Source organism: Phasianus colchicus, chromosome 16, assembly GCF_987193195.1.
Source record: "Phasianus colchicus chromosome 16, bPhaCol1.hap1.1, whole genome shotgun sequence".
NCBI lineage: Eukaryota > Metazoa > Chordata > Aves > Galliformes > Phasianidae > Phasianus > Phasianus colchicus.
In genome coordinates this window covers 2,120,440-2,146,506 of record NC_143451.1, presented here as the reverse complement: position 1 = coordinate 2,146,506, position 26,067 = coordinate 2,120,440, and the positions used below count along the sequence as shown (strand labels likewise).

The window sequence follows — 26,067 nt, the reverse complement described above, 5'->3', positions numbered from 1 at the left end:
ACCAAAGCACCTTAATGGCAATGTTCCCTCAGTAGAGTCTTCAACTGGGTGTTGATTCTAGTTCTATTTTCCCTGGGTTTTCAGGGCACCCTGTTGTCCATTGGCCATAGTTTGGAAATCATTTGTCTGGAATTAGTGTCTCATTTGGGAAGGGTGGGAACGGGGAGGGGTGTAGTCAAGCAGAAAAGGAAGAGCACTAACCAGTATGTCTTTCTGTCTCCTGACTTGCCCTGTACTAACATCAATCCCCTTCCATCTTTTGTTGGCTGAAGCAGTGCTCCTCCCCTCTGCAGGACAACATTCCCATAGCTCAGCGCCGACGCTTCACCCGTGTAGAAATGGCCCGGGTTCTGATGGAGCGCAATCAATACAAAGAGAGGTTGATGGAGCTCCAGGAGGCTGTCAGGTGGACTGAGATGATCAGGTGAGGATGGATTTTGGTGCAACATCCATTTAGGACAGAGCCTGCTCACACTGGACCTTTTGCTTTTAGCCTCAATGCCCTTAATAAGATACAGGAGATGTGCTGAACGTTTTCCAAACTAGATTCTTCTCATACCTAATCCTTTCTCTCTTATTGCTGATGCTGGGCTGCAAATCAAGAGTTACCATTATTATTTGGAGACACTGGGCAGCTGTTTCTCTTGACAATTTCTTGTGCTAATTAAGCTCAGAAAAGCTGTAGGGAAAAGGTTTGCTTCTAATTACTGAGTTCATTTGGCGATAGCTTTAAAGGACTGTAATCTGGGGTTTGGGTTAGAGCTAGGGTTTATAATTACCGGACTGATATTGTGGCAGTGATACTGTGAAAGGGAGTTGATAAAACACTGATCTGAGAACGTTTATTTGCACTTCATGTTAACACTGAAATATAAAGCAGTTGGATGTCCCTTCATTAAAATGACTCCATGTCATTTGCTCTGTGTTAAAATGAATTCTGAGTTGTGACATGGTTTCCTTGGTGCAAATGGCCTGCTGGTTGGTTGAATTTTAGGTTGGTTGGCAGAAATTTGGGTAAAAGATGCTGAAATTAAATTGATTCTTTTGTATTTGTCCTTAGAGCTTCCCGTGAGCACCCATCCGTCCAGGAGAAGAAGAAGTCCACCATTTGGCAGTTGTAAGTTCTTTGGTGATCTATGTGAGATGAAGAAAAGGGGAAATGCTACCATTTCTACTTCATACAGCAGCCTAGTAGACTCTTCCTCTCATATTAATGAGAAGTCAGTTGAAACTCTTGTTAGCTGAACCCTTTTGCCTTCAAGGGCTTTCTTTGTCCTTAGCGAAATTAAGATCAGATCTGAACATCCCTCTCAATTTTGCTTCACAAGCTGAAAAGGGTTCTGCTTGACCTGGGATGGAAACATACGTACATTCAGAATCTTTTTTAATAAAGGAGGTTTTTCAGAAAGCACCTGTTTTTGAAAGCTAAAAACACTTTATTGTTGATCAAACAGAAGTAGAGCAGTTTTCATGAAGAGCTTAAAGCAGCTGTTGGCACCCCTGTTGTGTGTCTGTGGTATGTTGTGTCCCTGGGCTCCTTTTCTCATATTGGCCTTTTCCTGTCCCTAGCTTCAGCCGTCTGTTCAGTTCCTCCTCAAGTCCCCCACCAGCAAAGAGGACCTACCCATCTGTGAACATCCACTACAAGTCTCCAACCACAGCAGGTTTCAGCCAGCGACGCAGTCACACCATGTGCCAGATCTCCTCTGGCAGCCGCACCCTGGAGTTCTTCCCTGAGGAGTGAGTTACGTGCTGTGTCCCAAACCAGGTCCCCCAACTCTCCCAACTCATGCTTTTTCTTAAAATAAGCTGTTTTCCACTGGAAAAAAAAGCACCCACATTTGTGTGGTGTTAACTCATTGATTACGGCGTGGATAGGCTCAGCAAAGTGGCAGCAGTTTTGTTCTCTGAAAGTACGACTGATGTGGTTTTCTAGGCTGTGATGGTTCATATCAGCAGAGACCACTTTTGGCCTCAGGGTTCACCTCAGCCCTGGTTGTGCCCTAGTGTTTGCACATCATGTGAGAAAGTGAAGTAGAGCTTTTGTGGTGGTGTGTGGCAGCACTGAGACAATGGGCTGAGGACAGTCTTGCCCAACCCCATCAACCAACACGTCAAGTGAAGACAGAAGTTCTCTCAACAGCACATTTCTTTTTCAATATTTGGTTTTAATTTTCCTTTAAAAGGGCCCCTAAATACCGCTACTGCAGTACTTTGTCTTTTATTTCTCTGACATGAGGGGAAAAAAATCTTCAGTTCTTTATGGATTTCAGAATGGATATGTTCTACAACTACAAGGTTGTACAGTTTTGTATGTGCTGTCTTTGTGTGGAGGGGCTTTGGAGAATGTGGTGATAAACTACAATATGTAGTGTCTGCAGTATGAAGTTTTTACTGGAAAGCCAGTAAATCAGCTGTACGCATATTTTCTGTAGGTAAAAAATATCTTTACGAGGGTGAATTTGTATTTTCTAGATGCCCACTGCTTTTCTTCCATTCATCTTATCTGGTTACCATATTGCAGCCATTGTGTGGTTTCTGAGGGCATTTTAATACTACATGCAGTGGTGTTGCTAACAGCTGCTAGAAGATGTTTTCTCCTCCTCTTTCCAAGGGAAGAAGCATGTGCTGGGAAATGTTTTGTGTTAGGAGTTTGTTTTAAGTATATTTTTAAAGCTTGAAATTACATTTTAAATATAATAATTGAAGTATAGTTGATATATAATTTTTGAAGTATAATAAGTTTGGGATTTATTTTAAGAATGTGTGTCATTCCGTGTGTGCAGTTTGGCCTGGATCTTTTTGCTGCTGTTGTTCATACCTTGGAATGATTATTTAAAAACCTATTGAAAGCTGGAACTGATATTCAAACAAATCTTGTTTATATGAAAACACATCCTAAGAGCTGACTGATGTTTCATCTTACCTTTGCCAAAACTGAATTCATTGTGTTGAAACCAGCAGTTTCAAAAGCAATTAGTGCATATTTTCCCTGTCAGCAAAGTTTAAAATGGATATAAAAATAAATAGTTGAACATAATGAAGGAGGGAAGAGATCAAAATGCATTCCTCACAGAGACATTAGGTCAGGAAACTGTAACAGCTAAGCAAAAATGGATAGAATCTCATAGCTAGTCATATGGAAGGTGGTTGCTGTGTCCAAAGGGCTCATGGAACATTGAAGTGGAGATGATCGTGGTTTGGCCTGGTGTATCATTCAGGTAACAAAGCATTGGAGATTAGGGCTGCTGAGGGCTGTCTGCTTCAAAACAGTTTTTCTCTCATTTCCTGCATCTCCTTTTCTCCCTGTGCAAAGATGGACTGATGCTGCTTTGCACTCTTAGACTTTCTGCCTGAATTTCTACTCCCTGTTAAGGGACAACAATCCCATACCCTTCTGCCCGTGTTTTTAACCCTAGGCTGAGAAATAATGCTGTTGCTTCTCTCCTCAGTGACTGCACGTCCTCAGCACGCCGTGAGCAGAAGCGGGAGCAGTACCGCCAGGTGCGGGAGCACGTGCGGAACGATGATGGGCGGCTGCAGGCCTGCGGCTGGAGCCTCCCTGCCAAGTACAAGCAGGTAGGTACCATGCCCAGAGAGACAGAGGGGTGTAGACTTCATCCCTTGTAGTGAAACTCTGAAGACCTGGCTCTCCCTCTGGTGACCTTAGCCATAATTGTTAAATATTCCAATTGAGGTATTGTGTAAGTGGTAATTTTCTGTGTGATAATTGCAAGCACGGAATAAATGAACTTTTTTCTGTATCTCCACCAAAGTCAACAGGAGATAATTTTTCTTTTTCAAGGTACTGACTGAACCTGGCCTAGAACTACAGCAGCTGCTCTTTGTCTAAAGTCCAGTCCTTGTTTTCATTTCCTTCATTATTGAGTTTCGACGTCAGCTATTTTATTTACGAGAACTCTACTGGTTGTTCAGTCCAAAAGCCAAATGCAGTACAGTTTGTTCCCCATTCTCCTCATTATTAAAACAAACAAAAACAAGTCATCAGACTCATTTGTTGGCCTATGGCTCGTTTAACTCTGGTCAGAAATCACCTGAAAAGAGTGCGGTGGAATTGAATGCATTTCAGGCTATGATGGAAAAGAATGCCAGTGTTCTGCCTCTGCCCAGGGAGTGTACTTCAACAAAACCTTTGTCTTTCATCAGTACAGCATACAGCCTTGGCTGGCCATATCTGGGACACTGTACCATGGTGGGAGAGATGGTCTCTCAAGTTCCCATCCCTGTAGGGAGGGACATTTTCATACATGATGTCAGACGAAGCAACAGCTGCTATTGACAACCACCTCTGAAGCTAAGAAGATTGGTCTGCCCTGTTGGTTAGAGCTCTGACAGCGCCACGGCCTGGTGTTTATGCCCTGGTACTGTCTTTTCTGTTTTCTCTTTCCCACAGCTGAGCCCCAATGGTGGTCAGGAAGATACTCGCATGAAAAATGTCCCTGTGCCTGTATATTGTCGCCCACTTGTAGAGAAGGACCCAACCATGAAGGTATGTTGCTGTTGCATGCCATTCCAGTACAGAAAGGGGCATGGAATAAGCAGAATTTATTTGCAATGTATGCAATTTTGATGACAGTCTGCATTTTTTTCATTCCAAATGTTATCTTCTGCTTCTTTTTTGAAACAAGTAGTTTCTAGAATATGTGGGGAAAAGTACCTCTCATACATAATTATCAGCTGATTTTCAGTGCCAGGTCCCACATTTGTCTTACATTTTTTTGGTTTTTTTTCGAGGCGTCTCTTCCATAATATCAACAACACTTAATACTTAGGAATAGGGCTTTTGATAAGTCTCATACAGATGTAATACAAAGCAATGTAAAAATTCATGAAAAGGAGCAGGTTAAAGCAAAAACACATTTCATCACCCTTCCTTTGAGTTCCACCACTGATCAGGAATCACTGATTACAGGCCAAAATTAGCTAAGGGAGTCTTCTGGGAAGCTGTGTCTATCAATACTGGAATATTTTCATTAGAATTGCAATTAAGAATAAATGATCCTCTTTCTGTAAGTAGCACATTTGTCTGCTGTAACACATTTGTCTGTTGTTTCCAAATAAGCAGTCTGTCATTAACTTCACCAAGATTTAGAGCTGATTTTTAGACTTCAGGCTTTGGTTGAGTACAGTGCTTCTTACTGTACCCCAAACTATTTAGAAACAACTGCCATGTCCTGCTTGCTTTGCTACGCTACCTTGGGAACACCAGAGTCAGATGGGGGATGTTTCAGAAGCCTGTTTCAGTTATGTACCTGATTTCTTATATTTATTTTCTTTAAACATTAGTCACGTCTGTTAAAAATCAAAATGGTTTTCACGAGGTTGCAGAGATCCTTTTTGTTATTCCATTTAGTCTGACTGCGTCTCCTAGCAGAAATCAGCAAGACCTGTTGTTTCCAGGTCAGTGTTTTAGGTGTTGGGTATGTGTGCTAAGCAGTGTGGGCTTAGGATTCCATTTCTGTTGTTCAGCTCTGGTGTGCAGCTGGAGTCAATCTCACTGGATGGAGACCATTGGAGCAGGAGGCTGGGAATGGGCAGAAACTGGATCCTGGACGGGATCCTCTCACCTGTGATCGGGAAGTGGAGGGTGAGAACAACAAAAGTAACCATACATCTCCTGAAAAGAAAAAGGTCAGATTTTTTTTATCTTCAGTGTTATTTCTCATTCCATCTCTTACATTCCCTGTCTCTCTGCACTGTCTTTGCACTGTGTAATGCTCTGAGTGAAGTCTTCTGCTGTCACTACTGCTGTAGTCATTCAGAGGTGTTGGCTATTTGGGAAAGTTTGGTGGGGTTCTCTTATGAACTCTTGTGAAATTTATTTATATATAATAATAATAATAAAATCATAAATAAGTCATTTGGGGTGGAATTTTCCACTGTCAGTTTTTGGAATTCCAAAACTGTAGGACTGTAATTGTAGGACCAAAACAATAAGGACTGATGAAGTTGCTAGGAAGACTACAGAGTAGTCTCATCACTATAAATGAAAAAAAACCACGCAAAACCAAACAACAAAAAATGCTTCAAGAAGAACATAAACATAGCAAAATCCATGAGTTCATTTGAAGTTCTTGAGATTTGATTACAGCTCTGTTTTTTCAAATGTTATCTTAAGCGTTTTTTAAGACAGACTTACAGTGTACAAATATGTATATATATACATACTTATATATATACACAGATACAACATTTTCTCCTTCCTGGTTTGTGGATTTTGTCACAGCTGTCTTACACTGTCTGTGATCAGTTTGCTTATGCTGACAGCTTGAGCACATCCCAGCTTCATGGTGTTCTGTCTAAAGTGAATGTTCAGTGATATTAGTCAAATAGCTCAGAAATTAATGGCTGAATTCCCCTGGCCCTAGGAGCCATACAGGCTTTTGGCCGCTCTTCCAGATACAAGTGTAGCAATGTGAAGAAAATTTGCTTTGCTTCTGTTGCACCAGCTAGGAGGAGAATGGGATCTTTGGAATTGGTATTGTGATCTTTGCATGCACAAATGTTGCCAAGCAAGATCATGCTTGGTCTGATCTGAGGGGAGCACTGATTTTGCCTGTGTTTGCTCTCCTGAAGGCAAAGGAGTTCCATGAAATGGATGCCACATCCAGTCGTGTCTGGATCCTCACCAGTACCCTGTCAACAAGTAAAGTTGTAATCATTGATGCCAATCAGCCTGGCACAGTGGTGGACCAGTTCACTGTCTGCAATGCTCATGTGCTCTGCATCTCCAGCATCCCCGGTAAGTAGTGTTCCACCACTGGCTGTGGTCTGCACAAGGTCACAACCTGCTCAGCTAAGGAGTGACAAATGTAGCATCCTCACTTCAGAGTTGGCCTTTGGAAGCTGCTGCATTCTGTAATTGTCCCTCAAAAGCATAACTCCAGAGCTTGTCTTCTTGTAAGTGGAATCTTGTGGAGATTCTTCACTTCTGAGCATTTAGTAAGTGACTCCTTTGGCATGCAAAGGATGACTCTTGGGGAGAAGAGTGAGCCTTGCTCAGGTTTGGAGGGCTCTGTAGCTAGTGTGATAGTTGACACTGGAATGAGGGGATTCGTTACAGTGTTGGCTGATGCTGTGGTCCCTCCCTGGGGCTAGTGAACCCTGAGTATCAGCATCCAACCATATGGTGACCTCAGGACTACTGGGATGTGTAGGTTGGCAGTGACTGCTAGATTTATGGGAGAATCTGTTCTTTGCCCTTCAGCGGCCAGTGAGAGTGATTATCCTCCAGGAGAGATCTTTCTGGAGGGAGATGTAAATCCTGAAGAGTCGTCTGGAACAGATGGTGTCTTGGCAGGAATCACTCTGGTGGGCTGTGCAACTCGCTGCAATGTGCCACGAAGCAACTGTTCCTCGCGTGGTGACACACCTGTGCTGGACAAGGGACAGAGTGAGTTTGGGATATAAAGCCTAATGGTAGCCATAAATAGCTAGTTCTGTGTGATCTTCTGGTCTTACAGCTGCATCCTTCTGCCTCTGACTTAACTATTTCAGAGATTTCAAGACATTTCTTAATGCAGTACATGATATCCAAAGCCCATTTGGTACTTTTTCCTTTAGAGCCATCCTTTTCTGAGTGATCCATAGCCTAGTTGTGGGGTTAGTATAACAGAATATTTTGAGTAGGTGATGTTAGCTCTCCTAAATCCTGTTCTAATTGCTTTTTCCTCTCAACCATGTCTTCAAGTCATGTAAGCTTATATGAAAATGTAGTAATGCTCTTGCTGATTACGTATTGCTGATTACATACTACTGATTACCCACTACTGTGGGTAGCCTTGGAGAACTCTTGATATTCTGTTAAGCTTGAGTGGTGCCTCTCTGGAAAACTGCCTCTATTTTCCTCCCAGAGCAGCAGACATTCTAGAGGAGCTTCTGTCTGTGATGCAGTCTTTGGGTTTGATTGTAATTTACAAATAAGGATAAAGTGAAAGAACTTAAAACATGATTTCTTTCTGGCTAGCTTTCAGCGTGGTCCCCCTGCTCTTTGTGCACCTCACACTGTTTTTTGTCTCCTAGGTGAAGTGGCTGCAGTCTGCAATGGGAAGATCAACCAATCTCAGTCTACAGAGGAGGCAACAGAAGCTACAGAGGTGCCAGAGAATGGTACAAGTGAGACAGAGCCCATTCAAGCCCGTTCTGGACCCCTCACAGAGCACGTGTTTACGGACCCAGTCCCTGTACAGGCACCTCTTCGTCAGAACGGGTAGGCTGTCTGGGGCCATTGTGTCCCTTCAGTTACTAACTTCAGCTCTGTTTTCATAAGCTGCTTATGAGAACAAGCCTGATCTTCTCATAAAGTGTCAAACTTTTTTCAATTTTGTGTCCAAATAGTATTCCAGATTGAATGATGACGGGAGGAAGAAATAAAAGTAAAGTACGGTTCAGGCAGAAGCAGATTGTGTCAGCTGTTGAAGAGCAATTATTTGATCTCTTGATGATAATTTAGACATATATTCCAAAATGCACATGCACTTAATGTTCTTACCAAAGGGGGTTTTTGATCCATGTGTGATCATTTGTTTATTCCAGCAGTAACTCTGAAGTGCTGTAAAGATGATGAAGAAAGCATAGTCAGTGCCCCAAAATTTTTAAGATAAACGTGCCTGATACGATGGGTTAAGAGGTTGTTCTGAGTGATTTCTGTTGGAGCTGAAAATTAGCAGAAATTGTTAGATAGAGAAAATTACTGCCAAGCACTAAGTTAATTTCTTTGGCCATAAAGTAATGGCTGTTTGTTTTGTCAGAAGATGGGAAAGGGAATTTTGCATATCCAGGAGCCAAAGAACTGAAAAACACTGAGGGGAGGGATGTGTTGTGTGTGTACAAGTGTCTTTATCTGCTTGTGCAGTGCCAGCCTGTGAGTGCAGGTGAGCATTCTGTGCATTACAGTTAAAGGCCTCTAACAACCTTCCTTTGCCCCTTAAGAGAGAATGGACAGCTGAAGACAGAGTCGAGCACAGCACTGCCAGATCAGGAGCTAAATGGGGATGCTGCTGGGACGTGCACCAGTGCTGCCCCCACCATGTGGCTGGGAGCACAGAATGGCTGGTAGGTTCCCCTTTGGCAGATTCTCTGCCTCGGTTGTCCTCTGGCCTCCACTTTTCATGTCCTTACACATCTAGTTTGCTTTTTGTTTCTAAAGTAAGTATTCATTACTGTTTCTGAGTCCTCAGCTCATAATGGGCGCTGTAACTTCACTTAACTGTGCACATTCCTGTCCTACCAGAAGAAAAAATTCAGGCCTGGTTAGTGTTAAGATGTGTGGCCTTGCTGCTAACCCTCCCTGATTTGTCCTTTATCCCAGGCTTTACGTGCACTCTGCTGTATCTAACTGGAAGAAGTGTCTGCACTCAATAAAGCTAAAGGACTCCGTGCTGAGTCTAGTGTAAGTACACACACCAAGGGACACTGAAGGAGGATGCTCAGTGCCTAAGCAGTATGTTCCTTGGGAGTGGTAGTTTTTTGTCAGTCATCTTTTTTCTTACTCTTAAGTGCATTGATTTATCAAGAAAGTTTTCCTGGGACTCCTGCTGGGTCACTTTCCTATACAGTTACAGACGTGAGCCAATATAGTAAATAAGGAAGGTACTACAATGTATTTATAGTATCAGGTGGAAACAAGCAGCGGGAAGGAGAAGAGGAAAATTTGAGAAGGGTAGTAAATAGGGTGGAATCTGTTGAAATTGATGGAGTTGATAGAGTGAAAGAAAAGTTAAACTCAGCAGGAAATTGTTTGATGATCTGACTATGCACAAGGTAAGAGATTGGACTCTGAGCCCTTATAGGCTGTTCCAGCAAGTCTAAAACTGTATGGAAATTCTAGAGAAAACATAAGAATGGTTTGCCTGGATATCAGAAAGGATCTGTTAAGTCCTTTTTCTCCACAGAGTTTTTTTAATAATTTTTCCTGTCCTGTGATTCCAGGCATGTGAAAGGAAGGGTCCTTGTTGCTCTGGCAGATGGAACACTGGCCATATTCCACCGAGGAGAAGGTAAGGATTAGTGTAATAAAAGAAAAACAAGCTGGTCAAGACTGTGGCAGTTATTTAAATAGTATTCCAAGTCAAGAAAGAAAAAGTGCTAGATTGCCAGAGTACAAACACATGGTTAAAAGGCATAGCTATTATACACCCACAACCCATATCCTGAAACATCTCCAGACATTTCCATATATATTAGAACATATTCCAACATCATTTCCTGAGGTTTTGTGAAAAGAAAAAAAAAAGTGCAAAAATGCCATCTACCATAGGTGGAACGAATGCAACATGCCTAGGAGCACATACACTGTGCAGTTGCTTGAGGAATGTATTACTGGGCATTCACAGATCAGCTATACAGTTCATGTGAAGGGAGTTCCGGGAGGCAGTGCCTGAGCAGATCATCTGTGCAGTGCAGGGAAGTTAGAATCTGTGTCAGTAGTGGAATTGGTCTCTGTGTATGCAGAAGGATGGAGCTAGGATTTTCTGGAAGCCTGGAAGTCCCAAATAAATAGAGCTTTTATATTGCACCTGGCCAGTTCTTCTGTGATAAAGAAAAGATGTCTGAGGAAACTGACGTGCCTTAATCCTCTCATTTCAAGACATTTTTTTTTGATTCTGTATCTCTTGTCCTCTTTGCTGTTGCAGATTTTGTTTCCCTATAATTTCAGCAGTTCCTGAGCTGTGCTCATACAACTCAGAGGAATTTGCAAATTGTGAATAATGTTTGCTTACAAAGAATTTATTTATCAGATGTTCATTGGGTTACAGTTTATCAACCAGATATTCTGGTTTTGTGCAATGTAATTTTCAATTCATGCTTTTTCATGAGTCTAAGCCTGACCATTGACACGCTCTAAATGTTCCCATCAGAAATATGAGAATGCTTCATCACCTAGAGGCAAAAGACAGTATCTACCTGATGAGGTAGAAAGTAAGAACAACAGAAGAAAAATCTGATTCCTTATCCTGAATTTGACGCTTCATGGAAATCATGTTGTCTGTGTGTGCAATGGGACAGCCTCACCATAAAGAACTGTGTGCTCCATTTGCTTTTAAGTTTCCACAGTTTGTCTTTCTGCTTCCCCTTCAGATTTTGTTGTACTTGTTAAGGAAGACTGTTCACTTCATTACTGTAAAAGGATCTGTAAATTAGCTTGAGCTGGAGGGCTTTTAGCCTACCAAACTAAGCTTTGTCATGTGCCTGCTAACTATAAGGCTGTGCCTGAAGCAGTATCATGTGCTAATGGGAGTTCACAGACATAAGCAAGATCAGCTTTTAAGTATCAGCTAGGCCTAGTATATCTAGATATAAATGGAATGGCAGAGATGCATCTTTCTGCACTTGTTTTTCACCTTAGATCGTCAGTGGGATCTCAGTAATTACCACCTAATGGACCTTGGTCACACTCATCATTCTATCCGCTGCATGGCTGTTGTGTATGACAGAGTCTGGTGTGGCTACAAGAACAAAATCCATGTTATTCAACCTAAGACAATGCAGATTGAGGTAAGAGAGCAAATGTGTGCGTGTATGCACACAGATACTTGTATTTATTCTTCTATCTGTTTTCTGTTGCAGAGTATGGAAACACAGAACTCACTTGTTGTTGGTACTGACTGGGATGAAAACTATCAAACTCCAGTTAGGGTTATCTTGAGACCCAGTCTGCCAGGGGGGTGTTTATTCCTTCCTCCTTTGGCAGAGATTGAATCTTGCAAAAAGTCTGAAATGAGCACTGTCTTTGCCTTTGTTAGTGAGAGCCTGGGCTCACATGCTGTACGTACATGTCTGTGCATTACAGCTGCCTTCATGTACAGTCTAAGACTTCTCCATCTGTAAGCATTGTAGCATGAAGGAAGAATAAGTCAGCAAGCCCAAGTGGTTCACCTTGCCTAATTAAAAAAATAAGAATACTCAGATCCTTTTGGTTGAAACATTTGTTTAGTACAATGGTGGTAGTGCAAGCATGCTTAACAGTATGTGGAGTAATTTACTCATAGAGAGAAGTGTTGAAGCTACAGTTCACATCAGTGATTGAAGGCAGCTTGCTGATCTTCAGAATTTCTCATGGAGCTGCTGGTTTCTAAATGTTTTTGCTCCCAAAGTGGCATGCAAAGACTGTTAATATTCTCTGTGGAGCTACTGCTCTGCACCATGAAACTCATTGTTTGATACAGCATCATCTGTACCCTATATTGAACTTCTGAGGTCATGTGGCATTAATACATTAACCCAAACAAGCAATCTCTGTTAAGGAAAATAGAATATACGTATAGATAATTGGAAAACCTTTTGTAAACTTGCATTGCTCTACTTATGTGTCATTTCAGAAGTCCTTTGATGCCCACCCTCGGCGCGAGAGCCAGGTGCGACAGCTGGCGTGGATTGGAGATGGAGTGTGGGTTTCCATCCGCCTGGATTCCACCCTGAGGCTTTACCACGCCCACAGCCATCAACATCTGCAGGATGTTGACATTGAGCCTTATGTCAGCAAGATGCTGGGTGAGGCAGTAGGGATCTCCTCGCAGTGGTCTGTTGCTTACTGAGATCAGAGAGAAATGAAAATTCATTAGCAGACATTGCCGAAAAGTCATACAGACTTAACTGATGCTCCCACTCTTGTGTGTGCTTACAGGTACTGGAAAATTGGGCTTCTCATTTGTACGGATTACAGCCCTGCTCATTGCTGGCAATCGTCTCTGGGTGGGAACAGGGAACGGTGTTGTCATCTCCATTCCATTGACTGAGAGTAAGTGACATTTATCAGAGATTTTTCTGTGTCCCCTGAAAAGAGCAGTGCTTTGGTGTAATTGGTGATTTCTGGCAGATGGCTTTGGTGGGCTAATACTTTCTGGACACTTTTATTTTGAACTTGACAAAGTGTTCAGAGAGAAGAGCGCTGAGCGTGAGTGACCCAGGCCTTGATTTAACTCTTCCTTAGTTATGTAATTAAGTGTTCAGCTGAATGGATTTAACCTGTTTAAAGCCAAATAGAGATTTATTACTGTTCCTTTTCAGTTCAGTTGAAGGCATATTTCTCATGGGTTCCAATGTCATCTCTACCCTCTGTACAGCCTTCTCTTTTGAGGGTGAGCTTGACAGAGCAGATGGTTGTGAACTGATTCTGTACCTACTGAAAAGCAGGAGAAACAGAGTTGGGAATTGTAGCAAGTCTCTGAAAGGAGGAGGCTGGGGGATGAGAAGACACCAGGAAGATCTCCCTGGAAATTTTTATCTGGTGTGGAGATGCTCAGATGTCTATGAGAATATTTTGCAGAAATTGACCTTAGAAAAAGCTTCATTGTCTCAAATTAGAGTTCAGTTTTTATTAATCAAGTAGAAATTGGTATCCTAAGACAAGTCCAGTAGCAGCAGTTGTTGAAAGGCACGTTTCCAGCACTGGAAGTTTAATTGAAGCTCTCAATAAGCCTGTTCTGTACCTGCCAGTCATCATCTAATTTTTCATGGTGGAAGGTCTGTTTCAAAATATAACAAGGAGTAGGACTTGAGGCTGACTGCAGCTCCTTTCAGTGGAAAGCAGCGAGATGTACATTTTCTCATCAGTGCTGGCAGGAAAGCTGAGAAGCAAATGGCTCTCGAGTAAAAGGGGCAAACCTGTTGTGGCCCTTCTGGAAGTCAGAATTGAAGTCGTCTGCTCTAAGGCCACTGGAGCTGAACATCCCCTGGGACTGATGCTGTTGTCATAATTCCAATTGATGCTTGTTCCCTGCTGTAAACCAGTTGTATTATCTTTTAGTGTTTCTTTAAAGATGTGATAAGCTGTAAACCTTCACTAGAAACGTTAGCAATAGATCTTTGTGACCAAGGACCTTCATCTGTCTCAGATACTTCATTTGTCTTTGTAAGATAAGAGTAAAAAGAGCAGGAACAGTGTTGGTACAAATTAATCGAGCCCGTAGCTCATGTGGTTTCTCCAAGTATATACATTTCTGTTGCTACCTGAATTTTCTCCCAGTAATCACCTTTTTCTTCTCTCCCATCCTTCCTGTCTCTTCCCGTGCCCCTTTGTGTTCCCACTCCTTGCCTCTGCCTAGCTGTAGTCCTCCACCGAGGCCAACTCCTTGGGCTCCGGGGTAAGTCCATTGCCTCCTTCCTTCAGCTTTCACTTCTGCAGCTGTTCACCTTTGCAGTCACTTTCCTACCCTTCCATCCTGCCATTCAGCTCTCCCCATCCATCTTTCCTCATCTCTTTCATTTTAAGTTAGTCAAGTGAGAAAAGTGACCAGAGACAATAATGTAAATACGATCATTTCCTACAGACTGAAACATTTTCATCCATCTCATCAGCCACCCCTCTGCTTTTTCTATCAAGTACTTTACTATATGGTACTATTCAGTACTGCCTTTCTGGTAGGCCAGGTCTGAGTTGGAGACTGTGAGGATTTATTCATCCTGCTCCAGGAAGCAGGAGCACACTGTTCTTCCAAGGTCATCCTTGGTTCTCTTTGGTTTTCCGAGGCTACATCTCACATCAGTTTCCTGGCCAGTGGTAGGAAGTGCTTTGACACCTGCCAGCTGCAAGTAGTCAACCAACACTTAAAAGAAGATCTTGGATGAATACTGAGAATTGTTTGGTTGTGTCAGTTAAAGCAAGGTCTGAGTTCACTGTTCAGATTTATACTTGCCTCAGCCTTTTTAGAGACAGAAAGTGTTTTTTCTCCTTGTAAGATGCTCCTGTCCAGAAACATTATTGGTGCATCTCTCTTCCTTTTAAAGCCTCTGGTAGTGGCCGCTGTGAGAAGCCAGATACTGAGCTGGAAGAGCCCTGTCTACTGGAGCTCAGCCAGTTCTGTCTGCCCTCAGTAAACCAAAGCACAGAGGTGCAGAAAGCTTTCATCTCAGGGATATTCCCCCAGCACACATTGATTCTCATTCCTCCATCCAAATATTTGTACTTACCTCAGCGTCCCATTGCAAATCTGCTAGGTTTGTTCCTGAGCCTCTTAATAACTGAAAGCCAGCCCAAGCCAACATACAGAGCTACAGATAGTAAGTAAGCAATTCATTTCGCTCTGTAAGTAAACAAGAAGTGAAAGCCTTCTGATTTTAGTACTATTTGTTTTACTGATGTGGGCACATGCAGAAGGAAAGCATTTCCTGTCCTCACCTCTGAGCACTGTTTTCTTCCCTGATGAGTGGAAGCTTTCCCACTCCAAAAGCACAGACCTGCTCTGAGCTCACCTTGAGGTCCTTGGATGCTGTGGATGTTGAACATCTTTTTGATGTTCATTGTTTGAGTAGCTGATCTTCTAAATCAAGGACTAAGGACGGCGCTGGCTCTGACACTTGCTGGACTGAGAGGCCTTTGCCAGACACAGAGGCTGCTAAAAGCAGCTTGGCGTGAGCAAAGGACTTGATTTGGAAGCAACTTCAGTCCCCAGAATAGCAGTAGTTCTCCAGGTGTATGGAAGACTAGAGCCTTGATTGTGTTGCAGGTACAGTGGATACATTTGCTTACATTGCCAAGTCCCAAAGGCTGATCACTAGGACAGTAAGTGACTTCTGAAGGCTGGACAGGATTGTTCCTGGAAAGAGGCCTTTATTGGTGCACCCAAGAGGCCTTGTCTTGTGTGCCCTAGGGTTACTCTTGTCCACCACCACCAGGGAAGTGTGCATCATTAACAGCCAAGTAAAAAAAAGTAGTTTATTATTATGAGTGGATTTAACCAGCATAACAGAGAGGGACTGTACAGTCTGCTATGGTCTGCTCCATTACAGGGATGGGATGCCATCCAGGGGGACTCAGACAGGCTGAGCAGTGTGCTCAGGAGAACCTCATGAAGTTCAACAAATCCGAGTGCAAAAGGCCTGCACCTGGGTCAAGGCAACATCCACTACCAATACAAGCTGGGAGATGAAAGAATGGAGCATAGTCCTGCTGAAAAGGACCTGGGGGCACTAGTGGATGGCAGCAGGAATGAACCAGCACTATGCTCTCACAGTCCAGAGAGCCAACCTGGACTGGGTTGCATCCAAAGCTGTGTGGCCAGCAGGTCAAGGGAGCTCTGCATCCAGATGTGGAGTCCTCAGTACAGAGAAACATGGGCCTGTTGGAGCACGTCAGAAATGATCCAAGAGATGGAACACCTCTCTTGTAAGGACAGGCTGAGAGAGCTGGGGCTGTGCAGCATGGAGAAGAGAAGGCTGTGACCTGAGAGTGGCCTTCAGTATCTACAGGGGAGCTACAGGAAAGAAAGGAATGGACTCCTTAGCAGGGTCTGTGGTGATAGAGCAAGGGGAAATGGTTTCAAGCTCAAAGAGGGTAGATTTAGGTTGGATAAAAGGAAAAAGTGTTTTACAGTGATGGTGGTGAGGCACTGAATGGGTTGCCCAGAGATGTGGTGGATCCCCATCTCTGGAGACTTGCAAGACCAGGCTGGATCAGGCCCTGGGCAACCTGATCTAGCTGTGGTGTCCCTGTGCATTGCAGGGGAGTTGGACTTTAAATGTCCCTTCCAACTCTAAGGATCCTATGAGCATAACCCTCACATAATTCTGGGCTCAATTCTAGGTCTCTTCTGTTCAGTATTTTATCAGTGATCTGGATGTAGGACTGAAGTGCATCCTCAGCCCGTGATGGCACTCTGCTAGGAGGTGCTTTTGACTCCTCAGAGGGATGAGAAACCTTGCAGAGGGCTCTAGATAGATAGAGCATTGGGCAAGGAGCAACAGCATGAAGTTCAGCAAAGGAAAATGCTGAGGTCTGCACCCAGGATGGAACAACACTGGTCACAAGCAGAGCCTGGGAGATGAGTAGCTGAAGAGCAGCTCAGCAAAAAGGGATCTAGGTGGTGACAGCAGGCTCAGCGTGAGCCAGCAGGATGCCTTGGCACAAGAGAGCAAACTGTATTTTGGAGTCTGTTGGGTCACAGCATAGCTGGCAGGTCAAAAGAGGTGGTTCTCCTGCTGTACTTAGTGTTAGTGTGGCCTCACCTTGAACATTTGGTGTAGTTCTGGGCTCCACAATATAAAAAGGATGTTAAGGTGCTTGAAAGCATCCAGATGAGGGCAACAAAGCTGGTAATGGGACTGGGAGGCATGTGCTGTGAGGAGAGGCTGGGGGCCTTGGGCCATCTGGTCTGGAGAATGGGAGGCTGGGAGTGACCTGTCTGCTCTGCACACCCTGAGCAGGGGAAGCAGGGGAAGGTGCTGTGCTCTGTACCTGGGAGCCAAGGACAGCATGTGTGGGAGCTGCCCAGAGCTGTGCCAGGGAGGCTCAGACTAGGAATCAAGAAGAATCTCTTTACCATGAGGGCAGAATAACACTGGAACTTGCTAGAGAGTGGGGAGCTGTCCCATGCCTGTCAGTGTTCATGAGATGTTGGACTGTGTATTGAGATGCCCTCAATAAAATGCTTTAAGTTTTGATTAGCCCCAAAGCAGACAGACAGCTGGAGTAGATGATCTTTGAAGGTCCTCCCAGCTGAACCATTTTATTCTATAAGACTTTTTAAGAGATTTGAATCCATAAAGGTTTTCTTTCATGGCTCATGAGTTTTCTTTTTAATTGTGGCCCTTCTGTAAATGGGGTCAAAAGTATCACTAACAATGTTCCTTCTCCTGTCCGTAGCCAACAAGACCTCCCCCACCTCTGGAGAGGGCAGCCGCTCTGGAGGGGTGATCCACGTGTACGGTGATGACAACAGCGACAAATCTGCCAGCAGTTTTATTCCCTACTGCTCCATGGCTCAGGCACAGCTCTGTTTCCATGGTCACCGTGATGCTGTCAAGTTCTTTGTCTCTGTGCCTGGTAAGGATGAGCACAGCCTTTCTTCTTGAGGGTCTGTTAGTGCTGGCCTTTCTGAGGCAGGAGTTTAGGCTGACCTGCAGCAGAAAGCTGCCAGTTTCTGGCATTTGGAGATCACTGCAGTTCAGACACTGGTAGCTCAAACTGTGGTTGTCTTTGAGATTTCACCAGCAGAAGGAACTGGCTTGTTCAGTCGTGTTTGTCTCTCAGAGTGCCTGAGGGCTGAGCAGAGGCACTGATGGCACCTCTGTCCTGTCCCAGGCAATGTGCTAGCAACTTTGAATGGGAGCGTGTTGGACAGCCCCTCGGAGAACCCCAGCACAGCAGCCACAGAGACTGAGGGGCAGAAGCTGAAGAATGTCCTGGTGCTGAGTGGAGGAGAAGGGTACATTGATTTCCGGATTGGTGAGTGACTGCAGTGGGGGGGAAGGAGTGGGGTGTGGAACTGGAAGGGGTGCAGAGGAATTATTTGTAAAGGAGAGGGATCACTGCTGTGGGAAAAGAAATCTGAAAAGCAGGGCTGTTTTTCTCTTACCTCCTGCTGTGGTGGCAGATAGCAAGTATTTTCCTTCCACAGTATGAAGCTGCCAAACCTTCCCCCTGCCTGTGCCTGCAGTGCTGTGCAGTCAGCATTAATGGCCCTGGAAAAATAAAAACATCTATGCCATTGGCTGCAAACACTGCCGTCCCACTGGAGTCACCTGTGCTGTTCTGGGGCACTCTGTTGTAAACACTGGCTTCCCCAAAGGTGGTTTTCCATTTTGCTGGAGACAGTTTGTTCCATTTACAGAAGTCCATTTCAGAAAAGCACCATGCCGTTATAAATGTTCTCCAGGCATGCAGGGAGGTCTCAGTCCTGCTGCCTGTCATCAGACTGCAGAGACTGTAGCACAGATATTCACTTCCTCTGAACAATTCCAGGGCAGTGTAGCTTGGGATTTTCTTTCCAGCCTTTTTTACTCTGCTTTCTGTCTTCAGGGGATGGAGAAGATGATGAGACAGAGGAGAATGCAGGAGATGCCACCCAGGTGAAGCCAGTACTTTCTAAGGCAGAAAGGAGCCACATTATTGTGTGGCAGGTATCCTATATCCCAGAGTGAGAATTTCTCCTTTCCTACTGATGTAAGTGTCCCTGTTCCCGCCTGAATGCCACGATGTACATACAGAACACCTGCATTAAACCTACTGCTGGAAACCGACCCCAGACAACTGCAGCGGCTCCTGCCTCGGACTGTGACCCCTTTGTAACCTCTGAACTTGCAGCTTTCATCTTGGGCCCATGAGCTTTCTGCGTGGTTGGATTATTGTTCTGCTCTGAAGCTGGCATCTACAAGAGAGAAATGGCAGTGCATTGATAAAGTGAAGCTTGGAGCCAGAGCTGTGCAAAAGCTTTGCCTGAGGCTGGGGAGCTGGACAGGTGGTGGGTCTGGTTGTCCAGCAGGATGCCTTGCTCCCACCTGCATGAGAAGTAGTACAGCACCCTGGCATCCCCGCCAAAGCAGTGATGGAGGATCACAGCTCCTACAGCACCCCAGAAGAAATCCTTCCTTGTTCACCAGTGGACTTTCCACCTTATCCACTATGCACAGAGAGCACTCGAGCATAGAATAATATCCCACAGACTGACAGCAGCCAGGTCCAAGGAGCCTTCAGTAGAAAGGAATGTCGAGGTTGGGAAGCGCTTTTGCTGTTTGGCTGGAGAAGGTGGCGGGGCCATCAGTGTGGGGAACACATCCTCCACACTTGCAGATGGAAAGTCTCCCTCCTCTTCTGCTGCTTTTATCATAGCAGTAGTGTGCTGGGTGACTGCGTGTGTCCAGAGGGGATTGTTTGGTAGGCTCAGGTGGGTGACAGATGGTTGATTGTGGAGGCCATGGGGCCTTTCAAAACTATTAACAAAGAAGTACTGGAACCCTGTTATTTTAAAGGGGGGAAAGGCAGTGATATTTTAACTCCCTTCTCCAAAAAAATGTCAAGCAGAAAAAATTGAGTTCATTCGTTTTGTGAGCCTGAAAGCTTTAGGAGAAAGTTATCTCTACATAGGATTTATTGGCTTTTAAAATAGAGGCGACAGCAGATAACGTTGGCGTGCTGTGAATTCTGCATTAACACACTGAGATTACTTCGACTCATCAGGTTCCCATCCTGCTGGGAACTGCTGGCATCCTGCTGAAAGGAGGTGGCTGTTTTCCTTTACACAGTGGCTGTCAGGTTAGGAAAGACTGTAGGTGCAGTCAAGGTGTACAGGCTGTTGTCTCTTGCCTGAGGTTATGCAGATAAGGGAATTGAGGCCAGATCTCCCAGCTCCTCTTAGCCAACATCACAAGCACTGATTGACTTTGTTAGTGAGTAGTTTGAAAAGCTGGGTCTTTGTTACTCCTCTAAAGAATGACAGCCTCTGAGAGAAATTCTGACTGCGCTCCTTGTGCAAGCTGTGTGTCCTGCTTATAGGAGAAGCAGCCAAAAATGCAGCCAGGGAGAACAGTTTTAAGCTCCATATTCAAAGTGTGGCAGCTCCAGATGCAGAGGCAGTGGTTTATTTTCCCTTTCTGACAGTTGCAACAGTCCTTTCTCTACAAAGGCTACCTGTTAGCAGTGGATTTAGAAGATTCTGGTGGCTGTCTTACTGGTTTCCGAGCTGTGCAGCACTCTGAATCTCCCAGGGATGTCCACCTCCATTTCTGAGGAATGTGACCTGTGCTTGTTGGCATGGCCCAGGCTGCCCCCAGGCCTTGTGGTCTGCAGCTGTTTGTGTGCTGCAGGAACACAGCATTCACTGGGGAAACTTTAACACCTGTCCGCATTCAGCAGCACTGAAATGCTCTTTGGATCCTCAGTTCAGAAAAGGCTGGGGCACACAGTTCCCGTCCAGGGAGGCAAGAGGATGTACCCAGAGTGCAGAGGCCTCAGCCATCAAATTATGGGGCCACAGTGCTGCCCACAATGCCTGAGCAGCTGGTGACGTGCAGACCCTTGCAGAGGTAGGAAACCAGCTGGGCTGTATCTTCAAGCCAGCAGCTTGCCAGGATCTGTGGCTTGTATTTGGCTGATTCTGCAAGGAATTGCTCATGTAGAGGGGAATATTTGAGAGGAGACATCTCACTTGGGGCAATGCTGACCATGGATTGCTCACTCACATCCCCAGAATGCTTTCTGCTAGAACAGGCTCTCTAGGTCACAGCACAGGGTGCAATAACAGATGTTTAGACAGCAGATTCCACAGATATCTAACAGTTAAAGCCAGGAAAATTGCATAATTTGGTCTCATTTAATGGCAAATCCAATTCTTTAGGTGTGTCAACCCTTCAGCGTAAAAATACAGGATCTCAACGTTCTTACCTCTTACAATTTGTTCTCTATCTGGTTTTAGCAGTAAAAGTGACAATATTCAGTCTTCTGTCACCCACTGGTCCATGGCCACATAAGGAAACCACTCTCGGGCCTCTGCCAACAGGTTCCTTCCCAATTTGGTGCATGGTTTTCTCCAAGAGAAGCACACATGTCAGAGGGGTGGCTCCAGCTCAGCCTCTGCTGTCAGCTCCTGTTGGGATGTGGTGGCTGCTGGGCAGCAAGGTGAGAACTGACTGGCTTCAACACACTTCCCTGTCATATCTCCACTGTGATGTATGTAAAGTATCTTGTATGTTACAAAAGGATTTTAAAAAGTGTCTTAAGGCCTGTAAACTCCGCTGTTTGGTCTGAAGATGGCATTCTGTAAAGAGACCGCTGTATGAATACGTTCCCATGCTTTTTTCCCTATGCTATCAAACAACAAACCATATCTGTTCTGTATGTAATAAATGTGTTAACATCAGCAAGTGCCACTACGTCTTGTTGCTGGAAAGGTCACTGGGATTTCCGCTCAGCCTTTAATAACATCGTGACACTTAAAATGATGGGAATGGCTCCCGTTCAGCAATTAGCAAGAAACGAGATGCATGTTCCTCGCTGTTTGACCAGGAGGTGCTGGTCCTGCAAGACACGTGCCCTTGAAGCCAGTGCACACTGTGGCTTCTCTCAGTGTCAGAAATAAAAGACAGATCCTTCAGCTGCAGTCTGTCCGCTTGTGTCCTTATGGACCCCCTTCAGATAAGCTGTGGGGAATCTTCTGTCAGTTCCTGCTGTTACCAGGTGGTAGTTGGCCAAGTGCAGTAGGAACGGTGACATTCAACACTTAAGAAGGCGAGTTCAGCTGTTCCTCCCAATCCCAGCAGTATTTATATTAGCTCATTTTGTAGAATTGAATTCATTCAGGGGATATGTACAGCAGTAATAGATAAGAGACAGAAAAGGAGTGAAAATTACTAAGATTATGAGTATTGACTCAGCCAATTCCCAGCTGTCAGTCTTTATGTTGAACTGCATTGAGCAGCTACTGCTGTCTTCCTAGACAACTGTAATTGCATGATGAGCTGCTTCCTCATTAGCTGCATTGCCTGTGCATCCTAAGAGCATGCACGTAAAATTGCAAATAGCAGCATGCTGTGGTAGCAGTGACACAAATAATTTGGTGCAGCCAAACTCTGAGAACAGAGCACTTGGCTCGCACGCTTGGTACTAACTGCTGTGCCCACTGTAGCTTAAATAGGCTGTCCCCATCTGCTACCCTTATGAAAATCCAGGGGAGAGCCCACAGCATTATGGAAAAAAAAGTGGCCAAGCCTTGCAGGTCTAAAGTGACTTCTATAGTGTGCTGGGAGCTGTAAACCAACTCTGGGAGAGGAACCTGGAGCAGAAGGAGTCCTGGCTGCCCAAGAGCTGTGTGTTCAGAAAGGTAAAGAAGCAGAAAGGCTTTTCAAGGACACCCTGCCAGGGGTCAGCTGGCAGCCCTACAGACCTGCCCTGCAGCTCTGCAGGAGCCACACGGGAGGCCCAAACCTCTCGTCTCAAGAGCTGTGTCCACAACAATGGCAGGGCATGGGGCCACCAATCCTGGGCTGCTGGCAGAACCTCAAAAGCCAGGTTTGGAAGCAGGATCCCATCCCATTTGTTTCTGCTCCTGCCCAGGCTCCCCGTCCATGCCCTGGACATGGCCCATTTCTTGCTTTGTCTCTGGCTGTTGGTGGATGCTCTGGTACTGCAGGCTGCCTGGAGGAGGGCACTGCAAGTGCTGGCTGCTCAGCCAGGCCACACAGGGCTGAGGGTAGTATTGCTCCTTCTGAACCCAGAACTAATCTGTTTCCCCATCCCACTCCTCCCTCCTCAGTGCACATGCTGTTTCTGTAGCACCTCAATCATGACTAAGGATGAGCTGCAGCTGGATGTCTCACCCCATAGCGGTGTTAATGCATTATCAGCATCTGGACTTGCCTCCTATGGATGCTCCCACTGCTTCAAAGCCCTTCTGAACTCTACAGCTCCCTATGGAGCAAGAGCCCAGTGCTTCCCAACTGTTCTACAGCTCACTATAGGACCAGCTGTTAACCCATGTGAAAGCCCTCATCTATCTTAAGCCTTCATGAGCCTTTGGTGAGGAAACCTGTGAATCACAGGTAGCAGTTGATCTGTTTGCTGGTGACAGCCTCTTTCTGGCAGCTGCAGCCACGCTACCTTGTGTCATTGAGGCCTGCCATGCAGACAGAGGGCACAGAATCACACTTTTACTTTCCTTCAATAAATCCCTTTGGGCAACTTGTGATTTTAGGATGCTGCTGCAAATGCAACAGCAATTTTCAGACAAAAGTGCCAAATTCTGAACTGCAGGAAGCTGAAACAGCTCTCGACACCTCCACACACAACCAGACTGGAAGCCCTCACCACAATGGTTCCTGACACTGCACCAAAGCCACAACCATTGGGAGAAGAAATGAAAACATAAGCTCTGTGCTAAGATGCATTTTTGTAACTTTCACCACAATGTGCTGCACCAGAACAAATGATATTTTGCAACTGGCTTCAAATAGTAAGAGCTAATCCTGTACATCTTCCGTGATCAGAATTAAAATGATTCCTCTCATCTCCTGACAGCCCTTGCTGGGAATAATGCTCAGTATCCAAAGTTCAGCTGTGCTCCTGCCATGCTGTTCATTGCAGTTATATGTCAGTAAATGAGATGAGACTGTACTGGGTAAGAGGAATGTGATGCTCTACCTGTATTTTAAAGGCTAAATTTGGACCCCAGCAAACCATCATGCTGATCTCCATGACCGACTAAATAAATCACCCACCAAAGAACAGATTTTCTTAGAAATATGCTGTGGAAATAAGAAATCATTTATTCTGGCTCTGTGAAATAATGTTATATTTAACTTAGTCATTTTTCCATGATGTAGGACTTACTTAAACTACTTGAAAAATGTTCTTAAAAAACTCCTTGATTTTCAGGCTGTAAATGAAACTGTGCTCCCAAGCATTGTAGCTGGATGACAGGAGCTCTAAATTCAGGGAGTATACAGTGAATCTGACTTAGTCCAAAGTTATGAGGGGAAAAAAATAAAATCCAAATGCATCTTCAACTTTAATTTCAGAAGAGATTACCATACAGTCCAGGGGAGAAAACGAGGTCAACTGGATACACAGTACCACAGTAGGCAAGGGGGTCTTCAGTAAGGTCATGTACTGTCAACTCGAAGCAAGAGCATGTGGGAAGCTCAGGACACAGAGCAGGACGTTACAGTGATGCCCCTGTAGCATTTTTCTTTGCAGCCTTAAGCTGAGAGGTCCTCTGCAGATCAATCATTGGCTCCTCTGTGATGTCTTTCCCCTCTTTCTGCCACTGAGCTAGGATCATGGCTCGGAGCAAAGGTGGGTATGGAAGGTACCGACAGGTCTCCTCTGGCACTGGGGTAAATTTCTTGAAGGCTTCCTCCTCATGCTTGGGCACCATACGCCAGTCATGATACATGACTTTGTCAATCTCTCTGTCTTCTTCTTCAGTTTTACCTGATAAAAGATGATGAACATTAGTGGACAATGCTCTCAGCAACAGATTCCCTCCAGAAAGTGCAGCGTCAGCTCTCCTGTGCCACAGATAATGAAAGAAGCAACAGCAAAGGAAATTTTCAAAAGATCATACGGTATCCTCACTGCTATACTATGGGATCCCACTTCAGTCCTTGGAAATCTGACCACAAACAGACTGAAAAGACACATGCAAGTTGCTCCATACTGTGCAGAGGTCATGACTTGTAATGCAAGGAGTCACCCCTCCTTCTGTATTAGTTTCCATGGAAAAGAACGAGAGCAACACATCTCCACACTGTGAAGTTCAATGACAGAAATACTCAACAACTTTAAAACCTTTGAGTGAGAAGTGTTTCAAAAACTCTAATTGACCAGATTTATAAACCTAATGTAAAGCAGCTTGGAAAATGGAAAATTCACACATGCAACTTAAGAGTTACTTTGCAGTCCCATCCAGAAGCCGCCCTGCCACCACCGCTGCTCCACGGATGACTTTACCTGGCACATCCCCGTGTGCTCAGCACACGCTTTGCATTCAAACAACCCATCACCTCAGCCCTGAGCGCAGAGCCCGAGCTCCGCGTTACGGCTTCCCCATAACGTGCCTTACAGAGGCGCTCCGGGAGCGCCGGACCGCAGCATTTGGTACCAACGGCCGGGAGCCGCTTTGCTCAGCCCCCGCCGCCCCCCGCCCCTCGGGGGAGGCCTTACCTCGGAACGTCAGCCGGCCCCAGGCCCTGCCGTGGTCCATGCCCTGCAATGAAGATCAGGGAGGCTCAGGGGAGGAACAGCGCGACTCCCCGCAGCCCCCCGCCCCGCGCCGTTGTTACCTCGGCCGTGTAGTCCGCGCGGACCTTGGTGATGACCCAATAGCAGGGCTCGTCGTGCGCCCACAGCCAGGACTTGCGGGTGACCACGCGGCCCACACCGAACAGCGGCAGGCGGCACAGCAACGAGAACAGCCGCTGCTCGCGCCGCACGTCCTCCCAGGCCAGCACCGGCAGCCGCTTCTGCGTCAGCGGCCGCCTCATGGTCTCGTAGTCCAGGGCGAAGCGCTGCGAGTCCCGCGGCCGCTCCTTCAGCGCCCGATACTCGCGCACCTTTTTGGCCATGGCGGCGATCGGGCGGTACAGCTTCTTGCGGGCCATGGCGCCAGACCCGGCTCCGGCCCCGGCCCACCGCCGCCACACGCGACTTCCGGCATGCACCGGAAGTCGCCTCAGACCCCGCCCCCGGAAATAGGTCCACCCCGACTCCAGTGCACTGCCACCACCCGCAGCTTCCGGCGGTCCCCGAAAGTCGCCCCCGCTCCAGGCCCCGTCCCCGGAAGCAGGCCCCGCCCCGCCCGCAGGAAATCACCCACCGCGATGTGCCGTGGCGCCCTT

General features: G+C 45.6%; 2 protein-coding genes across 33 annotated transcripts in view; one reads left to right on the top strand and one right to left on the bottom strand.

The window, feature by feature from the left end:
* Positions 1-21,593, top strand: part of MAPK8IP3 (mitogen-activated protein kinase 8 interacting protein 3) — a 73,684-nt gene extending 52,091 nt beyond the window's left edge. For 13 of the 32 annotated variants that reach the window (XM_090151721.1, XM_090151707.1, XM_090151720.1 and 10 more), the window contains 19 exons: positions 273-424; positions 1,061-1,117; positions 1,570-1,740; positions 3,453-3,579; positions 4,415-4,510; positions 5,491-5,652; positions 6,598-6,763; positions 7,229-7,414; positions 8,044-8,230; positions 8,953-9,075; positions 9,332-9,412; positions 9,952-10,019; positions 11,369-11,517; positions 12,342-12,513; positions 12,647-12,760; positions 14,067-14,105; positions 17,603-17,782; positions 18,041-18,184; positions 18,758-21,593. In XM_090151721.1, coding sequence (XP_090007847.1) covers positions 273-424; positions 1,061-1,117; positions 1,570-1,740; positions 3,453-3,579; positions 4,415-4,510; positions 5,491-5,652; positions 6,598-6,763; positions 7,229-7,414; positions 8,044-8,230; positions 8,953-9,075; positions 9,332-9,412; positions 9,952-10,019; positions 11,369-11,517; positions 12,342-12,513; positions 12,647-12,760; positions 14,067-14,105; positions 17,603-17,782; positions 18,041-18,184; positions 18,758-18,879 — 2,496 coding nt within the window. In that variant the 3' untranslated portion in view covers positions 18,880-21,593. The remainder of the gene's footprint in view (positions 1-272; positions 425-1,060; positions 1,118-1,569; positions 1,741-3,452; positions 3,580-4,414; positions 4,511-5,490; positions 5,653-6,597; positions 6,764-7,228; positions 7,415-8,043; positions 8,231-8,952; positions 9,076-9,331; positions 9,413-9,951; positions 10,020-11,368; positions 11,518-12,341; positions 12,514-12,646; positions 12,761-14,066; positions 14,106-17,602; positions 17,783-18,040; positions 18,185-18,757) is intronic. The other 19 variants (XM_090151723.1, XM_031595428.2, XM_090151713.1 and 16 more) reach the window with 7 other exon arrangements.
* Positions 21,594-23,953: 2,360 nt separating this feature from the next.
* On the bottom strand, positions 23,954-25,916 carry MRPS34 (mitochondrial ribosomal protein S34). The gene is made up of 3 exons (XM_031595438.2): positions 25,513-25,916; positions 25,394-25,436; positions 23,954-24,661 (listed from the first exon to the last, which is right to left on the bottom strand). Exons 1-3 carry the CDS (start codon positions 25,828-25,830, stop codon positions 24,390-24,392), a joined length of 633 nt encoding a protein of 210 aa, XP_031451298.2. The 5' UTR covers positions 25,831-25,916; the 3' UTR covers positions 23,954-24,389.
* Between the last annotated feature and the right edge of the window lie 151 nt (positions 25,917-26,067).